Raw genomic sequence first — 26,300 nt, 5'->3', positions numbered from 1 at the left:
CCAGCTTCACCTCATCCAGTTCCTGTGCTGTTGGGGGCCATGGTAGTTCCTTTGATTCTTTGAATCCCTTGGTGATGTGAGAATGCAGGGTAAGTGCTGCTTCTTGCAGTTGGTCAGCTGTCCCAAGTTTGTAGGCACATACTACAGCTTCATCTACTGTGATGCTCGAACTGTATATGAGGGTAATCTCAATACAGCCATGTTGTGGCACCTTGGAGAATGTGAGGTCACATGAGACGTCTTTGTCTTTTTGCAGTCGTTTTGCCAATTTCTCACTGCGGTATTTGGGATTAGGGAAACCTTCACTTTCCAATGTCTCGATGTACATCTTGCAGAGGTATCTTAGCTGGACAACCTCTTTGCCTCTGATCACATTGGTTCTGTATCTACACCAGGCAGTTAAATGGGGGTACAAGTCCTGTGTGGTGAGGACACCAGACACAGATATCCTGATGATCCTCCTCCATCATGCCAGCAAGATCCAGCTTTCCATATACCTGGACCATGGCTCTGGAAAGAATCGCACTTTCATAAATATCACAGAACTGGCTGACACACTGGGCCCTGAGTACTACAGCACGCTGCTGGGATTCTATGTCTTCACCGGGGAGGACTGTACCAGCGCCTTCAAAGGCAAGGGAAATGTAAATCCCCTTAAGAAGCTACAGCAGAATCCAAAACTCCAGAGTGCCTTCAAACAGCTTGGTGAAGACTGGCTCATCACAGATGAGCTGCAAAATGAGATGGAAAAATTCACCTGCATTATGTATGGCCAACCACGAATAACATCGGTTGATGCAGCACGAGCGAAGATGCTGAGGAAGATGGTTGGTAGCGAGAAGGTCCTGGACTCTAGGTCGAAAGTAGACCTCGAACGCCTGCCTCCTCCCAAAGCCTGTCTCATCCCCCATGTGCAACGGGCTAACTACAGGGTGGCATGCTATAAGAGAGCAGCCGAGGCAATAATGGAAAGCCCAAAAGCATATGACCCGGACATGGGCTGGGAGAAAACAGACGAAGAGGTACTGGAACCCATATGGACAATGGGACGCATCCTCCCTCCTACTCTTGTCGAGTTACTGGCTCAAAGAGCTGAGGTGGAAGAGCAGGCGGCTCTTGACATGGGAGCCGATGCTGTCAACAACAACATATCTGGTGATGAAGAGGACAACGAGTATAAGAATGATGAAGACTTAGAAATGGAAGAAATAGAGATAGAAGATCTCCTCAGTGATGGCGAATTTGACGATTAGTCACAAGTTAACTGCATCCTACACACATTTTTTGCCTTTTTATTTACGATTTTTGTTTTAAACAGTCAGTGTGTAGTCAAATGTAATAAACAATTATTTTATTGTGTTCATTTTAACAAAGTTGCCTGGGTAAATATATTCATTTGTCTCTACAATGTGGTGTAACTTTTGTCCTAAACAACTTACAGAGGCGGTTGCTAGGGTGGTTGCTAGGGTCTTAAAGGTGGTTGCTACGTGATGGCCTATCAGAGTTGGCTTGGAAAATGTATTAATTTGTCTCTGTAAGTTGTTTAGGACAAAAGTTGCACCACATACTATGTCGGTGTTTAGAGTTTTCTGGTCGGGGTTCGCAGTACAAGGATAAAAAATAAAGCCTTTGGGAGATGATTTCAGGTTGGCACCTGACAAATTCTAAAAGAAGACACTTTGATGATAACAAAGAGTAGATGACATAAATAATAGGGGTTACCCTTGAAACCCATTTTCCTTCTAGACCAAGGAGGTTTTAAGTTATTTTAGGTGTGGTTGCTAGGGTGGTTGCTAGGGTGGTTGCTAGGGTAGTTAGGGTCTTAAAAGTGGTTGCTAGGTGGTCGCTAGGTTGTTTTGGTGGTTGCTCGGTGGTTTCAGCAGAAATAAATGTGTTTATTAGTCTCTGTGGCTTGTATGTATGATAGGATATGCTACTTTGCCAATCTCAAATTTCAATTTTCTGGTCTGGAGTTAGATGCTATTAAGTGTGAAAACGAAGCCTTTCAGACATTAGTTGATCTTGGCACTGACCAAATTCTGAAACTAGACATTTAAAGGATTAAAAAAAATCAGGTGGCATAAAAAAATCCGGGGGGTGCGCGTGGACCCCACTTTCCATCTAGACCAGATGTCATGGATTTATTCACTAAAACTATTTTAAATATGCACAGATCTAAGTCAGAGTTTTAAAGGTTAAAACAAAAAAAAAAACAATTCAGCACTTTGCTGCTACCAGAATACAACTTCCCCTATTGTGTTACACATGTAATGTACAGAAAACTAACTTTGTAAATATTAGGGATCGACACGTAGGCCAATGACAGTGATTCTCTTCTAGACTGTAAAAATATCTTTTTAAAGATGTGATCTAAAAAGACATCAATGACTTTGATGACCTGATTTCTTCAAGCAGTTTGTTCCATCATTGAAGGATCATGACTGAATACGCTCTGTCGCCTCTAATTTTAGCTATGTCCTCTCTCCCAGATCTCCATCAATATACATAAAAGTGGAGATAAAAGGTCACAACAATAAAAAAAGGAGACCACAGAGAGCCTTAAAAGGCAATCATAGGATCTCCAATCAGTTGTGAAACATGCTGGGAGACAGAGGGAGGAGGAAAATCGGGGGTGATGAGCCATCATACCCATCAACACACTGTAAACCAGCAGCACATGGTGCTGATGAGCCACCGTCAAACATGTTGTGCAATTTGTATTTTAGAGGCAATATTTAAAATAACATCCTCTGTGTTGAAGTGACAACCAACTCAAAAGTCCCGACATAAAATAATCTGGCTGTTGGGTTTGTGGCTGCATCACTCTGGAAAACTGTCATTAAGGAAGCAGTTCAATCATAACAATATCCGTCTCATTACTGCAGAACATATCTTATGTCACCCTCTGTCACTGTTTGACATAGTAACAAGAATGCAGTTAATTACATTTCATGAAAAAGTAATCTTCCTCTAAACAATCAGGATATCTATGTAAAGGATAGTTCCAACTTCGTTTCACCAGCTGTTAAATTAAGTCAACTACTAGAACTTCAAAGTTTTTTTTCGTTTTTTTTCTACTTAAGAGCATTTTTTTGTGTGTTAGAAGTGATTATTAATGCAAAAAGTCCAAAATAAAACCATGTTGTTTGTGGCTGTGTTAGTCTCCAAGTGTGATTCAGCGTGTGGCTCAGATTCGCAGGGTTCTGTGGTATGACAGGACCATATCAGAGAAGAATTATTCAGTTTCCCATCTATACAGTATACCTCACTTCTTGCTGCATTGGCTGTAACTCTGAGGGGGGTAACACAAAACTGCAACACAGATTGAAAAAAAAAGAAAGAAAAGCACAGCCTATAGAAGATGATGGTGAAGTAGAGTTGAGAGCTGATTCAACCTATCTCGACCCCTCAAATGTGCTATTAACAACGGAGGTTAAAAATATGTTTGAAAACAGGGCCATTCCACTATGTCTTGGTGCAAGACATGATGAAGACATCAGGAAAATGTCAAAGGGCAGAATATGTCTTCTTAAAGCAGGCATGCTTCAATTACCAACAACTGAACTGAAAAAACATGTTAAAGCTCACAACCCTGAGCTCAGATGGAGTCTGTCATCTCACAGCTTTGTTTCCTTTTTCACTGTCTGCTGGCAAGCAGCCAAGTCAGCTCGGAAGATGTGAACGACTGGCGCTGGTCCAGATGCAGTAGTGCTGGAATAAGGTCACATGACTCAGCAGATGCAGCAACTCCAGCTTGGTCACATTATGTAAGTGGTGTTTGTAAACAGAAATACTGATGCGTGGGTGTGTCACCAAACATTTTCAGTGGGACTGAAATTGGTTCTGTAAATTGTAAGATGATGAAATGGTGCACACACGCACACACACACACACTTACTCGCAAGTCTCCGTTAGCCATGTGGGGGTTGTGGTGTCCAGGGTAAGTGCCGTAAATGGGCTCTTTGCAGTAAATCTTAATTACGCAGCGGTCCTGAACATCCCGGGGATCCTCCAGCTCATAGAAGACATTGCGGGTCTCGTCTTTGATTAGAAGAGCTGTGCTGGGAGACCTGTACAAATCAGCAGTCATCAAAAATCAAACAAACAACAACAAAAAGTCCATGAAAAAAAACATTTGTACTAATGACCTGCTAATGAGCTGTGATCTACAGTCACCAACAAGTCTATAACTGCATTAAGCATCTCGTGAGAAAATCAAGTGGATGCAGGTTAATCTGAAATATAGAATAGAATAGAAAGCCTTTATTATTATTGTACATGTACAGTGGAATTAGGCAGCAGCTCCGTCAAGGTGCACACATGCAAAGACTATGTAAGCAAGGAAGTATAAATGTGTATATATATATATATATATATATATATATATATATATATATATATATATATATATATATATATATATATATATATATATATATATATATATATATATATATACATACACACACACTATGAACAAGAGTGAATGGGAGGATAAAAAATGTACATGGATGGGTGGGGGGATATTGCACTTAAATGAGTGGAAGAATAATATTGCTCTTGAAAGGATGGGAATATTGCACATAGTTAGTAGAATATTGGGACATTGTGGATAGAGGGTAGAAAAATATTGCACAGAAAATATGAGGTAGCTTCATATTCAGAGTATACAGAGAGTATACAGAGATGGAATACATTCACGTAAACTTCATGAGGCAGATCCAGATAAAAGTCTCTGAGAGCCACGGAGAGCCTTCACATTCTTGACTCTCAGTGAAGGCGGATGATTTTTCTTCTCCCGGTCCCTCCCATATCTGCCCTGCTTCTATTCTTTGTCTTGTCTTGTTAATCTATTTTAGAAATTCTCTCTGCCCCCTCCTTTCTCTTCTGTACATTTTTGCAGGCCAGAGCCCCCCCGCCCCGACATCCTGACCTTTTTCTTGCCACTGTTTGGCTTAAGGTTTTTCTCCCACTAGGGGAGTTTTTATCTGCCATTGTTTATGTTATGTTTATGTAATAATTGCTCGGGGGTCATGCTCTGGGTCTCTGGAAAGCACCTGGAGACAACTCTTAATGAAGATGCCCAATGAACCTTTGAATCAGTTTTTTGGAAAATGGATACAATGTCTAGAAACGAAAGTTACGACTGTAACTACGGTTCTATGAGTCCCGGATGACCGCCAGGCGGTGCTGTAAGCACTGGATATCTCCGCTCGCGCATGCGCATGTCGAGTACAAATAACAACAATGTCACGTCACCCGTGACCCTTGCATGACCCCCGGAAGGGTATATCATCCGGCGTCGGCAGGTGATCGGTTCCTAGAATCTTCTCGCGAGAGCACGAGGATTCTGAGGTCAGGCCTGACGGTCATCCGGGACTCATAGAACCGTAGTTACAGTCGTAACTTTCGTTCTATTTCGTCCCTTGATGACTGCCAGGAGGTGCTGTAAGCACTGGATGATAAAAAACCAACAACGTCACGAAGAATCCCAGTCACCAGCCTCACTGACCAGAGGCAGAAGAACCTGGGAGTAGAATCACGCCCAACGGTTGGGGAGTGGCAACGTTGATCCGGTAGAATCTGGAGAACGTGTCAGGCGACGTCCACGAAGCCGCAGTGCAGGTGTCCTCCAGAGGCGCCCCCTTCAGGGCAGCCTAAGAAGCTGACACTTGCGGCCGAGTGGCACCTCCCTCCCATTGGCAAGGGGCAGCCACTGACCCTGTAGGCATGCTCGATGGTGTCCACCACCCAGTGGGACAGGTGCTGTTTAGAAACAGCACGACCTCGGTTAGGGCCACCATGGCAGATAAAAAGCTGCTCCGACCGTCGCACAGGCGCGGTAGCATCAACGTAAGCAGCAAGGGTCCGTACGGGGCACAAAGGGCTTGGCCCACCCTCCGCTGGCTGGGGGTCGAACCGGACAAGATGGATAGGCTGATTAACATGAGTGTGTGGCAGGACCTTGGGCAGGAACGCCATGTTCGGCCACAACGCAACCCCTGAGCCATCTGGGTTCCATCTCAAGCAGGACCCGCTGACTGACAGGGCATGTAAGTCACCGACTCGCTTTGCTGATGTCATGGCGAGGAGAAAAACTGCCTTCATCGACAACCACTTAAGGTCCACCTGGGCCAAGGGCACAAAAGGTGGAGAAGAGAGGGCACCTATCACCATGGGTAGGTCCCACACTGGGGCCCTCGGGGTCCTCGGGGGGCGCAGCCTCAGAGCCCCCCTGAGAAAGAGAGAAACTAACCGGTCACACCCCACGGTGGCATTCTCAACCCGGGCATGTAGCGACAAAATGGCCGCTACGTACACCCCTAAAGTGGACTGAGCACGCCCACCATCCAGGAGAGACTAAAGGAACTCCAGGATCGTGGCCACAGGGCAAAGCACAGGGTCCTCCGCCCTGTTTGCACACCAGGCAGAGAATCTCCTCCACTTGCACTCATACTGGAGGCGGGTGGATGGCGCACGGGCACTCAAGACGGTAGTCCTGACAGGCTCAGCACAGCTCGACACTAACGGGTCGGACCCTGCAGTGGCCAGACCCAGAGTTTTAAGGCGACGGGGGTCGGGGTTCCAAATCTGACGCCCCAGCTGGGACAGAAGGTCCCTCCGGTTGGGGAGGCGCCATGGTGCGCTGCAGCAGAGCTTCCGCAGCAGTGGAAACCATGGTTTCCCTGGTCAGAAGGGGGCCACCAAGAGGAGCCCGTGATTCCTCTGGAGGACCCTCTGCAACGTCGGCTTGCGCCAGGAGAGGGAGTCAGCCACCTGGTTCCTGTCCCCTGGCAGGTACATAGCCCGAAGGCCGGGCAGGTGAGGAGCGGTCCATGATAGAAGGCCCCGGGACACCCGCAGCAGCTGTGCAGAGCTGGTGCCCCCCTGGTGGTTGATCCAAGAGACAGTGGACACACTGTCTGACCGAACCAGCACGTGCCTCCCCCACAGGTGTTGTAAAAAGTGTTCGAGTGTGAGGTGCACAGCCCGGAGCTCCAGCACGTTGATGTGGCGTGTGTGGACCCGGGCGGACCACTGATGATAGTCTCCCGACAGGGGGGATCAGCGCCTAAGGGCACACCCCTCAGCAGGAAGGCCCCGTCTTTCCAGGGTGCAAGGGCATGGACACACACCCGCGACACCCTGACCAGCCTGCCCCTATGCCTCTCGGCATCCAGGCGAGGGCTGTCCAGCCACATTTGCAGGGGGCGTAGCGACAGCAGGCCCACAGGTACAAGAGGAGCAAGGGTTGCCGCCACGCACCTGGTGAAAACCCTCGGTGACAGGGAGAGCCCGAACAGGAGCACCCTGAACCGACAACAGCGGCCCCGGTAGGCGAACCCCACGAAATCACCAGCGACGTGCCGCAATCGGCACGTGAAAACAGAAGTCCTGTAGGTCCACAGTTGTAAACCACTCCCCCTGACCGACCACACGCAGAGCATCTGCTGTGGTCAGCATCCGGGAGGGCAGGACCTTCATGTATCTGTTGAGGCCTCTCAGGTCCAAGATGGGACGACGTCCACCATCTCTCTTGCTGACGAGAAAGTAGCTCGAGTCGAACCCCCAGGGCTGCAGCGGGGGGTCCACCGGCACGATGGCGCCCTTGGCCAGTAGGACGGACAACTCCTGAGCCAGAGCCAGAATGTTCGCCGGGTCTCTGATGATGGTCATCTTGACCTGGCCGGAGGTAGGGGGCCGGTGTCTGAACTGCAATTCCTACCCCTGGGTTAAGGTGGAAATCATCCAGGGGTCCGATGAGCCGGCAGCCCAGTGACTGAGCTGCTGCTGGGAAAAGCAGCCGACGACCGGCCCCGTGGCCCTAATGCCGTCTCCCCCGGCCTCTGGACGTGCCGGGGGGGCGACAGTCGGGATTCAACGCCCCGACGCTGCTGGGACGGTCCGCGCACAGGGGGGGCCGAAAGTCACCAGCAGGCTGTCCCACAGACCGCTGGAAGTTGCGCTGGCCTCCGTGGGCAGGCGGCTGAGGGCGACGCCCGGGGGCAGACAAAGGGCCTCCCGGTGTACTGGAAGCGGCCGCTCTCCTGTGAAGGTGCACCAGCCGCTGCCTGGTTTCATCGGCCAGGGCGGCGTAGTTCAGAGCCTCCAGAGCAGTTGACCCAAACAGCTCCCCCAGTTCCGCAGGTGCCTGACGAAGAACCCTACGAGCAGTCTCCGTCAAAGGTGACTGCGCCAGCCAGACATGATGGCGCGTGTGCACCAGGGTGGACATCAGCCGCCCCAGCTCCCTCGTCTGGGAGGCAAAAGCCTGTAGGGATACGTCACACATGTCACGTATGGAATCATCCATCTGTGCATCCTGCAGGGAAGTTGAGAGAGCCAGCAGAAGATGGGAAAGGGTGTTCCCCAGTCGGCCAATGCGTGCCTTTGTCATAGGCCTTACAGATATACCCATCAGTAACCCTACACTGGGTAGAGGGGCACTTGGGATCTGGCTTCAGAGGCTCATCAGGAGCCACTATCAGCGCTGCAATGGAGGGCTCGATGGGGGGCATGTGGTTGAGACCAGCCACTTCTGCGTCCTCCATCGCCGCCAGAGCGTGGTCATCTGATGTTGGCCTGGAAAGGGCTGTGAATGCAGCATGAATGCAGTTCCCTCAGAAAATCCGACGAAGGTGGAATGGTGAAATCCACCGGAGAAGGATTGCGCCTGTGGAAGGAGCTAGAGGCCACCTCCGCACGCGGTGTATCCAGCTGCAAGTGCGCCTGGGCAGTGCGGATAACGCTCCCCACGGAGGAGCAAACCGTCCCCCTCCGAGAGCTCTGGGCAGATGAGTGCGAGGAGAGCCCCAAGCCCTGAGAGGCTGGGCCCCCTGAGGACACATTGAAGTGGCTCGACGAAGCTGCAATGGAGATGGCGTCCTCTGGCGGCGGTGGCGGCGACCCCAGAACAGACCCTGGCATGGCAGGTTCCACCTGGCCAGCAACAGGCAGCAGATTAAAGAGGAGCGCCTTCATCTGCTCCATGTCGGTGGCCAAGCAATATACTTTAGAGGAGAGCTGGCTCGTCAACCTCCGTCGTTTGGGGGCACCCACCGTTCTCTTCGCCGGCCTCTTGAGCGAAGCCCCCGCTGGCTGGGATGAGGGGAGGCTGGCCGATGGCTCCAGCTGCTCTGGGCCAAGGCAAGAGATGCAGAGGTCATGGCCATCCGCTGGATCCAGGGTGGCCATACAACCTGTGCAAGACTGCTCCATCACAGCGACCGGTGGGGGAGGGGAGCGGACACGCTGCCTTCACCACAAATGTGCCGGTGGGAGAGGGGAGCGGACACGCTGCCTTCACCACAAATATGTCGGTGGGAGAGGGGACCGGACACGCTGCCTTCACCACAAATACGTCGGTGGGAGAGGGGGGCGGACACGCTGCTTTCACCACAAATGTGCCGGTGGGAGAGGGGAGCGGACACGCTGCCTTCACCACAAATATGTTGGTGGGAAAGGGGAGCGGACACGCTGCCTTCACCACAAATGTGCCGATGGGAGAGGGGAGCGGACACACTGCCTTCCCCACAAATGTGCCGGTGGGAGAGGGGAGCGGACATGCTGCCTTCACCACTAAGTAACTTCCTTAACAAGGAAACACAATGAGACAGGTGGGAGAGGGGAGCGGGCACGCTGCCTTCACCAAAAAACAAGAAACCTCCTTAACAAGGAAACACAAATGAAACAGGTGGGAGAGGGGAGCGGACACACTGCCTTCACCGAAAGGTAGCTTCCTTAACAAGGAAACACAAATAAAAACAGGTGGGAGAGGGGAGCGGACACGCTGCCTTCACCAATAAAGTAACCTGTTTTACTTAATTATTTCTATTTTTCCTTTTTTTTTTTTTCTTTAAATGAAAAAATGGGTAAATGTGACAAGTGGGAGAGGGAGCGAAATGCTGCCTTCACCTGCCTTAAAAAATGCACAGAATGTTCAGGTAACAGGCGCAGCTGACAGCTTACCTCCTGTCAGCTGTGCTGAGGGGCGGGGCGAGACGCCGCCGCAACCCGACACAAACAAATATCGCGCCGGCCACAGCTTCTCGGAGTACGAAAAAAATGACTTACTCCTACCTGAATGGCACGAAGCCTCCATTCCTCCCTACAGGGTAGGGAGGAAAGGGTAGGGAGGAAAGGAAGAAGCTTAAGCAAGCTTCTATTTCCGTCCTGTACTTCAGACGCGCAAAGCGAGAAGAATGAGGAACCGATCACCTGCCGACGCCGGAAGATATACCCTTCCGGGGGTCATGCAGGGGTCACGGGTGACGTGACATTGTTGTTATTTGTACTCGACATGCGCATGCGCAAGCGGAGATATCCAGTGCTTACAGCACCGCCTGGCGGTCATCAAGGGACGAAATAGAACTGAAATTGTATTATATTTTTGGATGTTTTTACTTGCTTACTGTAGCCTGCTTTTTTTTTTTAATTCTGTTTGTGATGAATACAAACGGTACTCATTCACTGCATTCCCACTTTAAAATTGCTTTAATTAATTTGCACTCAATAAAGTGAAAAAGTTGTACTGCAGAAACTAAAAAAAAATCTTAATAGATCAATAAACATCTTGACAAGGTAAGGTAATTTCAGTGGAAGGGGACTCAGTCCTCCATGATCATGCTTACCTTAGCATGGCCATGGTGAGTCTCTGGGGGAACATGTGCACGATTAAGGCCCTCAGGGTATCCAGACTGGTCAGCTCATGGGTCAAGTGGACCCTCCGGGTCTCCTCCCCAAGCTGGAGGAACAGGATCCCTGCATTTATGGGGGGAGGGGAATATATAAGAAACAGCTAAATGTTAGTTTTCTGTGCCATTACTGGTTTTAATGTACACAGCTGTTCAAGATCAAGATTCAATAAGTTTTCATTCCAAATGCATAAAATATAATGTTTGGGTAACGGGTGACACCACAAGATGCTTCGCTTTACTCATGATCACTAACTTAAGGTCCTTAAAAAAAACTATAACCATTGTTAAACATTAAAGCAATTTATAGGAACGTTTATTTAACCTGTTAATCCCTAGGGATTTTGGAGCTGAATTTCGACTGAACAGGCCTATTCAAATTAAATCAACAATATTTCAACAATTATAGGGACAATATGCATAATCTCGGTCTCAATGGATAGCTAAGACCTCACAGCATACATTGCCAGTGTCAGAAAAATTGTGGATGTTCACATGCCTGAGCAAATTGTGATAAACCAAAGAAAAAAGATGAAACCTTTATCCTTGTCCAATTTTTTTTTTAGTTTGTGGACAACACCATGATAGCAATGCATATGATTATAAAGACAACACAGCCTGGATTCAGCAACTCCTTGACTACAACTGTACCAAGTTATATGATAATAGCTTAAAGCACATAGATTTTATAAAGGTTTTAGAGTGGATAGTACCAGGTGCACTCTCTGTTTGGGCACTTGGATACCTATACGTAATATATATGTAATATATGTAAAATCTCGATCCAAAAATCACTGCGCTCTGTGCGGGTCTCTCGGAGCGTATCGTTCTCTATGCTGTGCAACTGTGCATCACAGAGCCAAGATGACTGCCGCGCTCCAGAGTTTACGCTCAAAGGTAGAGACCTAATGGATGTAGTCTCATTCAAGTGTAATATCTTGTTTGAAAGCTCACGACTTTTAGAATGTCAACAAAGTTTACCCAAATTCTCAAAAGCCAAGAGAAGTCAACAAAATGCCCCGACCGTCAGGATATGAAATGACAGGCAGATGAAGCATTAAAAATAGATTTTGCGTTCGGTTGCGTTTTGTTGCGGGGGTTGCTCATGTTGGGAGCGCCATCATTGTTGCATATGTATTTTGAAATTTTAAATCAAATACTTTGTTGGAGGAGGAAAAACATGAAAATGAAGGTGATATATTAGTATACAGAAAAGGTTCCCCTTTTTTATTATTCTTATTCCGCACGCTTTTTTCGTCCGTTAATGCGGTCCGAACCGCAATGTGCACCCATGCATGGCATACATCGTTGGATGCGTCTCCATTTTGCTTCTCTGGGCATTACTTTTCTCAGTCAAAAGTGTTACTGTGGCAACGCTAGATGCCAAAAAGCAAAAAAAAAGGCGAAAATTCGGACGCTTATTGCTCGGCCGAACTTTATCGTAGAGACATCATCATCAAATTTACAAACACTCGGCCCAATTGGCACTAAACGACCGTACAACCTCAAGACTCAAGACTCCTCTCCCTGGCCCTGCCCCTTCTCAACCTTTCCCCGACCCTGCACCCCAACCTGGGACTTGATGATTGGGCCGGAGCTTCGGGAGCTGCATGCTGGCCTGCGGTCCCCACCCCTGGTCATCCCGTTGCTGGCCCCCCCTTCTCCTCCCTTTTCTCTCTTTTGTCCTGCAGGTGGCCGTGGGTGGCTTGTAGCTTGCATTACGGAGCACAAGTCTTTTCCTGACCCTGCACCCCAACCTGGGACTTGCTGATTGGGCCGGAGCTTCGGGAGCTGTGTGCTGGCCTGCGGTCATCCCGTTGCTGCTTCCACCTGCCTGCTGTGCTGTTGCCGTCCCTGACCCACCAGTCTGGCCCTCGGCAGGAGGGTCCCCCCTGATGAGCCTGGTCCTGCTCAAGGTTTCTTCCCTCCTAAAGGGGAGTTTTTCCTTGCCACTGTTTGGCTTAAGGTTTTTCTCCCACTAGGGGAGTTTTTACCTGCCATTGTTTATGTAATAACTGCTCGGGGGTCATGTTCTGGGTATGGGTCTCTGTAAAGCGTCTAGAGACAACTCTGTTGTATTAGACGCTATATAAATAAAATTGAATTGAAAAATTGAATTGAATCATGCTACTTATTACGGTTTTTGCGATATTTAACTTTCAATTAAAAAAAAAAATCAATTTAATTTTGGACGCTTGTTGCTAGGCAATGGTTTATCGTACAGACATCATTACAACATTGAAAAACCCAGGACGCGTTGTACTACAACATATTTTAGTCTCATCATGCTAGCTATTACGGTTTTTGAGATATTCAACTATGCTCATTTTGATGCTAACGGAAATTTGGACGGTTTTTGCGTTGAAATGCTCTTTATGGTATAAGAAGTATCCTTTGTTGAAGAGGGGAAGATGTGTTCATGCAATGAATAGTTCTTACAATAATATACCTGCACTGCAATTGCTTGACTGTCATATTTGAGGACATATAGAGGGCGCTGTTACACTGTGTACTGCATGGGAATGAGACATTGCATTGTTGGAAGAATGAGATGACTGAGAAGGAATGATGAATGAATGAACCCTCCCCACCGAATGAATGAATAAAGCCGCGTCCTGTTCTGTTCCTTACTACTATGTGGTAAATTCCTGATACACCCACACAACAGGCTTTAAACAACTCAACTCTGAATTTGGTCCTAACCTGATGCTTTCACATCATGAATCATATTGAAATACTATGGAGCTAGAACAGTCTCATAATTGACAAATGCACAGGACAAGTTTTACAAATGCACAGACCGATTCACACGTGCGTAGGACAAGATATACAAATGTATTTTTGATGCACACACAAATATAACCTGATTTACAAACGTTTTTTTGTCTGTGAGCTGCGCTGGATTTGCGTGTGACTTTTGAGACTCCCCAGACGTGACTTGATCCACAAATATGTTTTTTTTAACACGGAAGGATCTGCAACCAATCAGATGTCTTCATTTGTTCCAGCCAATCATAAGAGCGCACCCCACGTGGGGGACGCAGAGCAGTGGATAAAACCCGATTTACTCTAAACCAATCAGATTAAAGGGGCGGATACACCTGCTGTTTGAACTGCGTTAGCGCCGTTCGCTTAGAAAAGTGATTAATATTTCGAGTTGGTGGAGTAAAGATAAATAAACAGCAACAGGAGATAAAAGATAAATAAACAGGATGGAGAGGAGATCACTGCTCTGCTTTTCTTGTGATCCCGGTAAAGAAAACAGCGCAATCTGAGATGGTTTGTCGGGCCGTTCAACCAGAGCCGTCAGGAGACTGCACTCCAAGTCCTGCCGATGCAGCAACTGAAGATGAGAAACAGCAGAGATATTTATGTATTTGAACTACAGGTGTCTTTCAGGAGAACGAGCCTGTTGATGCGTCAAATGACGGGGGTGAATATTGCTGCAGGTCGCGTTCTGGCTCTGGCCGCGAGTGGCGCTGGTCCCGGTCAGACACCAGCTGACCACAGTGACCAGACGTTGAGGTCAGAAACAAGCAGCTGTTATCCTCACATTTATGATGTGACATTGTCACCACACAGAGACAAACATGTGTCAAAACAGCAGTGGCAGATCAACACATTCCCGGTGCAGAGTCATGCTCATGGGAAGATGCAGCCGTGATGATGCTGTTCGGGGTTTAGTCCACCGATCATCAAACATCTGAGCTGGATACAGAGGTTCTTCGGTTATCAGTCGACTGATACCGACTTTACTCCAGATATTTCGGTAAATTAATCTCCTGACATGCGCGTGCTGCTCCACCTGGCCGCTGCAGCTCGTCCCCGTCAGGTAGCGCAGCAGCTCTCTGCTGCGGTCTGTCTGGTTCTGAATCAGCGGGACAATCCCAAGTAACACGTAGTCAAACCAAATGGAGCAAATACATAAATATCTCCGCTGTTTCTCATCATCAGTTGCTGCATCGGCAGGACTTGGAGTGCAGTCTCCTGACGGCTCTGGTTGAACGGCCCCACAAACCATCTCAGATCGCGCTGTTTTCTTTACCGGGATCACAAGAAAATCAGAACAGTGATCTCCTCTCCATCCTGTTTATTTATCTTTTATCTCCTGTTGCTGTTTATTTATCTTTACTCCACCAACTCGAAATATGAATCACTTTTCTAAGCGAACGCAATTCAAACAGCAGGTGTATCCGCCCCTTTAATCTGATTGGTTGCAGATCATTCCGTGTTAAAAAAAACGTATTCGTGGATCGAGTCACGTCACGAGGAGTCTCAAAAGTCACACGCAAATCCAGCGCAGCTCACAGACAAAAAAACTTTGTAAATCAGGTTATATTTGTGTGTGCATCAAAAATACATTTGTATATCTTGTCCTACGCACGTGTGAAACGGTGTGTGTATTTGCAAATCGGTCTGTGCATTTGTAAAACTTGTCCTGTACACGTGTGAAACGGCGTGTGTATTTGCAAATCGGTCTGTGCATTTGTAAAACTTGTCCTGTGCATTTGTCAATTATGAGACTGTTCTAGCTCCATAAAATACAAAGCTTGATTTGATTCATGTGTGGCAGAAACACACACAAGGAGCTGCACATCTTAATTTATAATATTAAATTAGAAAAATAAAAAGACTGTTTATAGTTCTAATTTAATATTATAAATGAAGATGTGCAGCGTCAGGTGGAGATGGCAAGATGTGCCAAAGCAGTCGCCCTCGGCAAACAGGGACTGTGGACACGGTGGGAATGTCAAAAAGAGGATGTTGAGCTGGAGGGATGTATGGGCCATGGAGGCAAGGAGTCTGAGCTTTGCTATCAGAGCCACATATGACGTCCTTCCAACACCAACTAATGTCCACAAGTGGTTTGGCGAAGATCCTAGGTGCGTCCTGTGCTCCAAGCCAGCCTCCCTCCGGCACATACTCACCGGGTGTAAAACCAGCCTTACCCAAGGACGATACACTTGGCACCACAATTAAGTTTTGAAGAGCCTTGCTGCCACACTGGAGGAGAAACGATCCAGCATCAATGCCCTACCATTGCCAACATCTAACACCTCAACAACATTGTGGGCAACTGCCTTTGTCCGTGAAGGGGCTACAGCTACCGGGAGTAACGCCACACCATCAGAGAGAAGCCACCTGTGCTTAGCACGTGACTGGAAGATACTGGCAGACATTGGCAAACAGCTGGTGTTCCCCTCAGAGATTGCCACCACCACCTTGAGCTCTGACCTGGTTTCCTGTGTAAAAAAGGTGTAAATAATCAAACTCACTGTACCCTGCGAGGATTCCATAGAGGAGGTGTATGAGCGGAAACATTTGTGGTATGCTGAGTTAGCCTCAGAAAACATTGCGGCTGGAACACGGAAGTCTGCCCAGTGGAGGTCGGGTGCAGAGGGTTTGTGGGAACATCCACCACGAAATTGTTGAGGGACTTGGGGGGTTAAGGGGCCAGAACCAGCGCACAGCCATCAAAGCTGCATCGGAGGCAGCAGAAAGAAGCAGCCATTGGCTATGGCCGAAGAGAAACGACCCCAGTTGGGCCCCTAAGTAGTGAGCGGTTGCCTTAGGCTTGACTCAGGGAACAGAACGCCCCCATGCATGCATAGTCTCCTGCCACTTGACAACAAGGCAACTCTCATGACTAATTGGGCTCAGAATGCAAACTGAGGTCTGATCAGCTTACAACTGGCCACCCCTGGGGAGGGTTTATAGTGTCAATGGCAGAAACACCCCATAACCCAGAGGAACAATCCTGATGATGTGTCCCGTAAATTCAATTTTTCCTGCGAATCTCAAGTCCACCATCCACCATTCACCGACAATCCACCAGTCATTTGTATGTGCTTGCACAGGAATCAACATCTCATCTTGTGTTTCTGGAATCTTTAACATAATTTGTAAGCTATTTCTGTCACTCATCTACAATCATCCTGTGTTCTTGTTAGGGATGGTGGTGGATAATCATCATTTCCTTTGCATGTCTTATCTTTTTGGATAGATTTCTTATCTGTGTGTCATGGCAAAGCGAGTAACAAGTGCAGTGCACATGACTTGTTATTTCTGATTCTGTAATATAGTGTATTTTTTGTGTTTTGTGTTTTTTTTGGCGGTGAGGTGGTGAAATGAAGCCAGATTCATGTCATACTTTTAATGTCATCACATATCAGACTTATAGATCCATGTACACTCAAGCCGGCAGCGTTATAGATCTATGTGTTCCGTAAGTGAGCCATTATGCAGGTATTTGTAGTAGGTACTACGTTCATATATCATACTTCCATCTTCAAATGGTATGGAGTGGTGAATAGCACCAGGATGATTATTTATCGTGACAAGGTGTGTAACAATCAGTCCAATTGCTGAGTAAGAATATAAAATGCGTGGTGACAGCTGTGCGTAATGCTGCACAATGGATGCGCTGGCACTGCTTGAAGATCACGTAAATGGCAGGATCAGGATGGAGAGAGTATTTAGGGACCATGAAGATTTCCTGGCCCATGATGATGACTGGCTAATAAGCCGATTTCGATTCCCTACAGCAGTGTTCTTGGATCTATGTGCTGAATTGGATCCAGTGTTCGACAGACTGACCCGCCGGAATCGCGCCATCTTGGTGCACATACAGGTGCTGACCACTCTTGGTTTTCTGTTCATCCTACGGGTAGGACGATTTGCGGAAGTAGGACAACTGGGCAGAACACCGGCATCGGAAAGTGACTCGGCTGCTCAGCATGGCCAGAGCTGCGGGCTCGTGCCTGTCGCAGCGCTGATCACTTCTCCCAGTCTCAGCGCGATCAGGCTCGGATGAAGCCCGACACGCTGAGCCCTGACAACTGAATGTAATAACTTAAATAAAGTACAATCAAACTAAGTTTTGCTCCCGCTCTATTTTTAAATACGCACACTTGTATGGTCGTGTGTGTGTGTGTTGTGCGGCGCGCGTGTGTGTTGTGCATGCGCATGCTCAGCAGGCTCATTTATATGCAAATACAGTCATCAAGTAGTTTGCATTGCCGACTCTTGGTAAAAAGTGGGCGTGTAGAGGGCGGGGTATGAGGCGAATTCACGTGCGCAACCTTCCAGGTGGACTGTGATTTATAAAGCGAGCATTGCGTGCAAGTGTGCGTGCACACGGTTTTATAAATCAGGATTTTTTTTGTGCTGCTGCTTCCACCTGTGTAGATGTCTGGTATATGCTGCTGACAATGTTCCCTCTAATTTTTCATGTATCTGGGCACACACACAAGCTCCCTGAGCAAACTGAGGACGACTGTGAGCAACATCACATATGCACGCTTTATTTTTAAGTATCTCATTACACTTAAAACAAGACTCGTCACTGGAAAAAACAACAATTTTCACCTGTTTCAAGTAAATTTTCACTTGAAATAAGTAGAAAAATCTGCCTTTGGGACAAGATTTATCTTCTCATTACAAGCAAAAAAATTTTGTTCCACTGGCAGATTTTTCTACTTATTTTAAGTGAAAATCTACTTGAAACAGGTGAAAATTTCGACTTTTTTCTCGAAATTTTGAGAAAAAAAATCGAAATGTCGAGAAAAAAAGTTTTGAGAAAAAAGTCAAAATTTTGAGAAAAAAAGTCAAAATGTCCAGAGAAAAGTTGAGATTTTGAGGGAAAAAAAGTCAAAAATTTTATGAAAAAAGTTGAAATGTTGACAAAATTTTGTTTTAATTGACCATTTTCACCTGTTTCAAGTCAATTTTCACTTGAAATAAGTAGAAAAATCTGCTAGTGGAACAAGATTTTTGCTTGTAATGAGAAGATAAATCTTGTCTGGCAGATTTTTCTACTTATTTCAAGTGAAAATTTAACAGGTGAAAATTGTCAAATAAGTTATTTTTCTGGTGTTATTTTTCTGGTGATGAGTCTAAATGTTGAAATAGCAGTAAAACCACATTAATTGATGAAATGACATAAGGGATGGAAAGGAGGCATGACAGTTTTACAGGGGGGATGATTTGGACCGTTTTTATTTCAGGGGGGATGATTTGGACCTTTTTTATTTCAGGGGGGGATGATTTGGACCGTTTTTATTTCAGGGGGGGATGATTTAAACCGTTTTTATTTCAGGGGGGATGACTTAAACCGTTTTTATTTCAGGGGGGATGACTTAAACCGTTTTTATTTCAGGGGGGGATGATTTGGACCGTTTTTATTTCAGGCGGGGGTGCCATCTCCCCTCATCCCCCATTAACTCCAGTACTGCTGGTAGACACAGCAATGGTATGGATAGCTTTTAGCAGAGGCTTCAGACTTTCTCGTGTCCGGGATCCCCACAGCTCCTTGTATTCCCCAAATCCTTGAATACTTCTCCTCCTCTCGACTCGCGGGACCTCCGTAAACTGATTTATGGTTCCGCGTTACACCAACGCAGAGCCTACGCCGTAAGGTACGCGGCGACGCGCATGTACGTTGCGCGTTGCCGCGTACCCTACGGCGTAGACCTTGCGTCGATTTAGCGCGGAACCATAAATCAGGCTTTGCGAGTGAACGTCTCACGAGGGGCAGTCGCGTTGCGACGCCACTGTAGCCAAATCGCAAGGAGAGAACAGAGAACTGAGCTCATGAGAAGTCCCAGTACGCCAGAGGCTAATATTGAGAAGTGGGGGTACTCCGTACCGGCGCGTACCGGCCCACTTAAAGCACTGCGCTGGATAGACTTTCTTGTGCGCTGAGAATATGCGGGCAGTGCGCAATTGCGCATGCGCGCAGTTTAGAGGGAACATTGGCTGCTGACATCCTGGCCTGCGCCCAACCCCCCCACCCTCTGACCACCACGGTGTCTGTTGTCTACATATGTTTATATAGTCATCCCTGTAGTTCACCAGTTAGCTCTGTTCTTCATTCTCTGTGTCTGTTTTCTCTTTTCCTGGTCTGCCCATCTGGCCTCTGGCAGGATGGTCCCCCCTTATGATCCAGGTCCTGCTCAAGTTTTCTTCCCTCCTAAAGGGGAGTTTTTCCTTGGCACTGTTTGGCTTAAGGGGTACCTGCCATTGTATATGTTTATGTAATAATTGCTCGAGGGTCATGTCCTGGGTCTCTGGAAAGCACCTAGAGACAACTCCTGTTGTAATAGATGCTATATAAATAAAATTAAATTGAATTGAATTGAATTGAATTGAATTAAATTAAATTGAATTGAATTGAATTGTATTGCTTTAAAACCAGTTTTAAAGACTGGATCATTCTGAACAGTTTCATCCATTGTTTACATGTGCAGATTCCGGAACTCAAGGTTGCATTGGGCCATTCCAGGATACGATACGAAAAATCAACAACAACAACAAAATATTATATTGCTCAGATTACACTGAGTGGTGATGGCAGCCCTAGCTTCAAATGTCGTGCTTTGCACCTGTCTAAGATTCATGGCCATATGGAGCTACTTGGATTATGTTACCACCCTCCTTTAGCCAACAGCATGCACATCAGTTGTAGGCAAGAGAATGCATCAGCTAGCTAACCAGACTGCCTGAACCCTGGGGAGGCTTTATACAGCCAACCTTTCAGACAAGCACATGACTGCCTGTGTTACATTTCCACTCATGGACCATCTAAACGAATCAACAATCTGCCTAGGAAATTTAAGGCCTGGTGCTACCAGTTCACCAGTATTAGTGACTAATACGGCATGCTTGGGTGAGCCACATTGAACCTCCCACTGAAATCCATCAGAATGGGCAACAGACAGTTGCCAGTGAGACTTGTGGTAGAGTTGAGGGATTCCTCCAACCTGTCTGTCAAAACACCACCATCCAAGTCTACATGGGACAGTAGTGGGATGCAATGCACACAGTCAACCAGGCCATCAATCGCCTGCAACACCTGAGAGTTGGGGGGGTGGATACATAAAGTCAGGATTGGCTTTAGATTTAGTGTGAAAGTGGTAACTGTTTTGTCAAGAAACAATGATCCGACCGTTGCCCCAATGCATTGAACCCAGAAGAGTTTTGTTGCTAGTGTAATACCAGTTTTACCAGTCCAACCTTTGCAGTTGCACTGGTGGAAATGGCCAATGAATGGCTGGAGGAAAGTGCACAATGAAGAACTGACAAGTATAAGATTTTTTGTTTTATTCATACATAAAACCTTTTTTCCAGTTCAAAACTCCGAGCCTTCTTAAAGACAGGTTGGAGCTGATTTCTCCTTCTGTTGATATAACTGTTATGTATAAGAGATTTATCTTGTGGCCAAACAGAATGAGGCACATGATGATGATGATTATTTTCTGAGAGACATTGGTCTGACATTGTGAAAGACATTGGTCTGACCTGGCGCCCGCAGTTTGGCTTGGCTGGATGAGCGGGCCAGCGGCAGACTCTGACGAAGTCGGTTCATTCGGTTAAAACCAAGGGGAATATCTGGTTCGGACATGGTCTCCAGATTTTCAGCTGACGCAAAGGAAACCCTGCTAGCCTGATCAGCAAGTGCAGGCTGTGTTGGGCTAAGTCGTGTTGCACGTGGTGTCCTAGTCTGAAACACAGAAAGTGCAATCAGGAAAGAAAAAAGATGAGTTCACAGATAAAGAAGCAGTACAATAGAGCTGTAAATAAGATGACACAAACAAACTACTGTAGATGGCCTGAAGAAATTAGTGGGGACAAGAAAAGCACACAAAACAACTGCTAAAAAAGAAGAAAGAGCTTTTGCAGCAAAGTCAAAAACAGTCAAACACTACACCTTAGAAAAAGCAGTCTATATATTTTTCACATTTAAATCCTCCAGATAAAATTAGAGCAACACTGCCAGTCAGAGTAAATCAACCGAGTTGGCTCAGCATTCCACTTTAACTCTGTCAGAGTCATGCTCTCTAACAAAAATTTTCAAAAACCCACAAAAGCTCTTCGAACAATGAGTTTGTTAAATGCTGGACAGAGGAGTAGAGAAAAAAAATGCAGACAGCACTTGTTACAGCAGACCACTCTGTTTTTGCAAGAAGATAAAATAATGTATTGTAGGCTAAAGGACTCCGCAGCAGCAAATTGATCTGAATTCAAGAGACAGCAATAAGCTAGCTGAATAGTTTGGTCGCTAACTCAGCAAATATGAGTAGAGTAAAGTTAGTGGCCAAAGCCAAACTACACCTCAACAGCCTCCACCAGCAATAAATAAGGACAGAAGCCTCCACTCTGCCCAGTTGAATTGTGAAGGACCTCTCATTATCTAACAGGCACTACAGCAGGTTGGCTTTTAATTAATCCTTACTGACAGACATTTTCCAATCCAAAGAATACGCTAATGAGCTCCCAGAGTGCCACGTGAAGCCAGAACCAATTGTCTTACTCATCTGTGGTCTTTACTTTGTCCTCACATATACCCTTTGTTGGTGCCATTTGATTTCTTGTGATTACAGCAAGCTTCGAGCATCCAGCCATGGTGCTCATCTGTGCATGTGTGTGGAAATATGTAAGAAACACTAACAAACAAGTCCAAAGACATCAAAATTAGCTGTAAAACACCATGCAAACCCACACATGCTGTCTTTTGCACTAAAATGTCTCTAGGGTTTACTCTTTCCACTTTAATAGGGAATTATATTTCTATATTTTTTCTATTGTAATTTTTTAATGGTAAAGCCATAACCCACCCACCCATGTGTTTGCAGATTTATGGTTGTAGAGCAGGCTTGTCATCCAGACATACAGCCAGACATTCTGCTCTCAACCATGCAAGAATCAGGCCACTGAAGAGAAAAGAACACGTTTGTGTTTAGTGAACTGTGAAGAAGAAGAAGAAGAAGATTTTTTTTATTTGTTTTTAAAACCAACTTTATTTTACACATGTACAGTTTTCAGTTAAAGCACTATAAAAACACTTGTTTTTGCACAACTTTTCCATAATTTACCTTTTTAAGAACTGAGTTAAATGTAAAATGTGGTTGTCTTCAACAGTGCATAAAACATCATCATGGCACAGAGTATTTTTAAAACTTTGCATGTCACCGGACATTTTATAAAACTCAAACTCCAGCCTCAGTCTGCAGCGAAGGTTGCAGCGCCACACTGAGGCTGTGTCCTGACCTGGCCGCTCCTCAACTTTGTTCCCTCTGGACACGTTAATGGCCAGCTTTGCTGTACCAGAAACAAAATTGAGGAGCTGCCACTTCTTTCTCTTTTCTCTCTTTATAACCATAAATTAAAACATTCTCTGAAAGCTGTACATTAAAATCGTTTCAGGGTGACCACAAAACGGGCAGGTGTTTGACACAGCTGGATTCATAACAGAGAACAAAGCGTTGCAGGCAATAGCACCATGTAAAACCCTCCATTGCAGGTCTGCAGTCGTTTTTTTAATTTGGGGGTCATAAAGGATCTCCCAACATGGAGCTACTCTATCACCAATCCGCCTGCTCCATGCACATTCTGTCCTTTTTTCCAACTCCTTCCTGCAGATCACTTTCACACAGTTGTTGTATAATGTCTTTTTTATGTTGCTGTGGAGGGATACCGTTGTCGCCCTCTCCAGCAATGGGCCAGATGCTTATCCCAGCTGGGGGGTCAGTTGGAGGTCTGGAAACGGGTCCCCTTGTATTGGCTCTGTCCCTCTGCTGTATTTCTTGAGGAGGATTTTCTCCTTGTCGTTTAAACCTTCTCTCCATAGTTGAAGGACCCTCTGTATGAGCCTGGTAGGCCGAACCCCCAGATGTGTGGCTAAGGCCTCTGCTCCTTGTAGATCTGGTCCTGCTGCGTTCACCACGTGCTTTAGCTGCAGCATCCTGGAGCGGAGCAGTGCTGCGGTCAGGCCCGGCATGGCCTCCAAGGAGATGTCCAGTCTGGCACCATGAATCACCAGTTGTTGTAAAAGCCAGAACAGAGAGTTAGAGCTCCCACCTGAACAGCTTTTAAAAAAGGCCCCATGCTTTAAAAAAAACTTAACCATAAAATGGAGGAACCCCCTTAAACTTTATACATTTAAAAACTGTTAAAACCAAAGCAGCATCCAATCCCAAATGATTTACTTGTCTGAACATGCAGCTGCCCAAGTCTCGCCACATAATATCTGTCGGACCTGTTAAAAACCTTTGAAAGAACTGGACTTTAAAGGTGGCAGTTCTACTGGTGAAATGTATGAGGTCCTGCCCCCCCTCCTCTCTTGTCAAAGATAAAACCCCCTTTGGTACCCAGTGTTTGTTGTCCCAGAAGAAATTAACTTATAAATTCTGGATCGTGTCCAGCAGTCCTGGTGGCAGCTCCAGACATTAATTTGTGGCATAATGTTGAAGCTATTATGTTGTTTGCCACCAGGACACGCCCTCTGAAAGAAATTTGAGGGCGTAACGTTTCTATTATTTGATTATGTTTTAAATTTTTGATGGTATGTTATTCTCTCCTAGAAAAACCCCTACCCCTTACTGACAGCGAGGGCTTCACTTTTATGCCAATTTACTTTTGCAGCTGATAAAACATAAAAAGAATCAATCAGGTTATATCCCCTAGTATTCTTTTGAATACAGTTTGGAGTAGAACTCTGTGGCATATTTCCTGAGCTGGCCAGGCCACAGGTACAGTGTACTCAAACCCGTCCACCCGCACTTTAAAAACACTATTGAACTCTTCCGTCCTGTTGTTCAGTATCATCGATACTTGGCTTCGATGCAACACAATGTGTTTTAATAATGGTGATTTACACCCACACAGCATCTTTTTTATGGGAGAGACAACTTTTCCATGACGAGAGAGCTCATTAATCAGAAACGCATCGGTAATGAACGGCGGTACGTTAGATAGCGTGACCCGGCTTGTGAGCTGCGTTAGCGGCAGCAATTGTTTAAACAAGCCGTTCACCACTATCCTGGTCTCCACCAGCCGGTTTGCTTGTTCCACCTTCTCCAAAAACAGTACGACAGGCTTGTTCATGCGGGCGGTGGATTTGATGGAGCCGTGCCCCACCACCTCCCCCAACGCCAGCGCCACCTCCTCCACACCGCACAGTGATTCGGCGCCCACCTTCACGCCGTGCTGCCGCGACAGCCGGACCAGCCCGTCGGCCGCCATGACAGCCGGGCCAGCCCGTCGGCCGCCATGACGGCTGCCACCAGCCTCAGGCACACAAAAACACAAACTAAACCTGTGCAACCACAAACACCTACATAAACCACCACCAGACAAAACATATGAAGAAAAAGGACCAAAATATGGAAAATTACACCAATAGCTTTCACTCCCACTCTCTCCCTCATTCAACCTCCTCTCACAAGAAGAAGTAGAAGAAGAAGAGCAGATAAAGCTTAGGAATGAAACATGCCAGACTGTATATGTACCGGAGGAATTAAGGAAGGAGAGTAAGAGGGGAAAAAAGAATATTTTTTTAAAAAGAAAGGCACATTTTCCTGCACAGGTATTTATTGTCAAAAAAAAGGAAAGAAAAGTGAATGAGAAAGAAAGAGAAAGAGATAGATAGACAGAAAGAGAGAGTGAGAGAGAGAGAGAGAGAGAGAGAGAAAGAGAGAAAGAGAGAAAAAGAGCAACAAGACAATATATATATATATATATGTATATATATATATATATATATATATATATATATATATATATATATCATTAAATTATAACATGTGTATATATTATTACATTATGATGCATTTATATTATGACATTATAGCATGTGTGTGTATATACATATATATATATATATATATATATATATATATATATATATATATATATAGATAGATATATAGCTAATAATATATGTATATATGTTATAATGTAAATATAAATATTACTAAGAATACTATAGAAATATTCATTTAATATAAATACCATGTCATAGCTATCTGTTTCTTGTTATTTTCATACAAAAGTACGTTTTTCAATGTTTATAATTATTCACAAGTATGCAGTGTCATAACTACATCTCTGACGTTCATAACAAACCAAACTGTTTGAAAATCTGTTGAGAATTGAGCAAGTGAAGGTTGTTTAAGCAGTACATGCACCATTAAACACAATGTTATGAGTTAGCGAGCTCTCTTGTGGTAAGATGGCCGCCGGTGAACGACGCTGGAGACTCCGCCTTGAGTCATCTAGCCTTTATATATATCTATGGTGTGAACACTTCTAAATGGCGTCACAGTCAGTGATATTACCATACTGTTTATTTTTCTCGTTGCATAGGTTTGCAGATGTTTATAAATGATAAAAGCAGCCGATATATGGAGTCTGTTATGTTATGTTTTGCATTTAGTATTCATTTGATTACCTGTCAGTAATAGTTTTACTGTATTGTATTATTTTTGGCTGTAATCCTGGCGTACAAGAGGGGAAACTCCGTTGTGGAACGTGGTACGGTCAGGACAAAAACAGAGCCTATACTGATCCAAAACTGTTTTTGTTATATTTGCAGTGTTCTGTGCAATAAAGACAGCAGCACCTGGACATCTACTGTCATCCTTGTACATGTGTAACACAAGCTCTAGTGCTAATCAAGTGCTTATCCACAGCCTGTATGCACAAAAACAACTTGAAGCAAAATATGAGGATATTGAAGGACGTGATCGAAGGAATAATCTCAGAATTTATGCCGTGCCTGAAAGAAGTGAGGGAAACAACATTGTGGAGTTCGTGTGCAATTTAATT

The 26,300-nt window shown here is 45.7% G+C and overlaps 1 protein-coding gene across 3 annotated transcripts in view; it reads right to left on the bottom strand.

The window, feature by feature from the left end:
* srcin1b (SRC kinase signaling inhibitor 1b) overlaps window positions 1-26,300 on the bottom strand; it is a 147,651-nt gene that overhangs the window by 47,504 nt on the left and 73,847 nt on the right. For all 3 annotated transcript variants that reach the window (XM_061707906.1, XM_061707907.1, XM_061707909.1), the window contains exons 3-5: window positions 20,994-21,195; window positions 10,632-10,761; window positions 3,899-4,070 (exon numbers count right to left, since the gene is read on the bottom strand). In XM_061707906.1, the coding sequence (XP_061563890.1) occupies window positions 3,899-4,070; window positions 10,632-10,761; window positions 20,994-21,195 (504 nt within the window). The remainder of the gene's footprint in view (window positions 1-3,898; window positions 4,071-10,631; window positions 10,762-20,993; window positions 21,196-26,300) is intronic.

This window comes from Cololabis saira, chromosome 19, assembly GCF_033807715.1.
Source record: "Cololabis saira isolate AMF1-May2022 chromosome 19, fColSai1.1, whole genome shotgun sequence".
NCBI lineage: Eukaryota > Metazoa > Chordata > Actinopteri > Beloniformes > Belonidae > Cololabis > Cololabis saira.
Note: the sequence above shows the minus strand (reverse complement) of the source record. Positions and strands in the feature narration are given on the sequence as shown.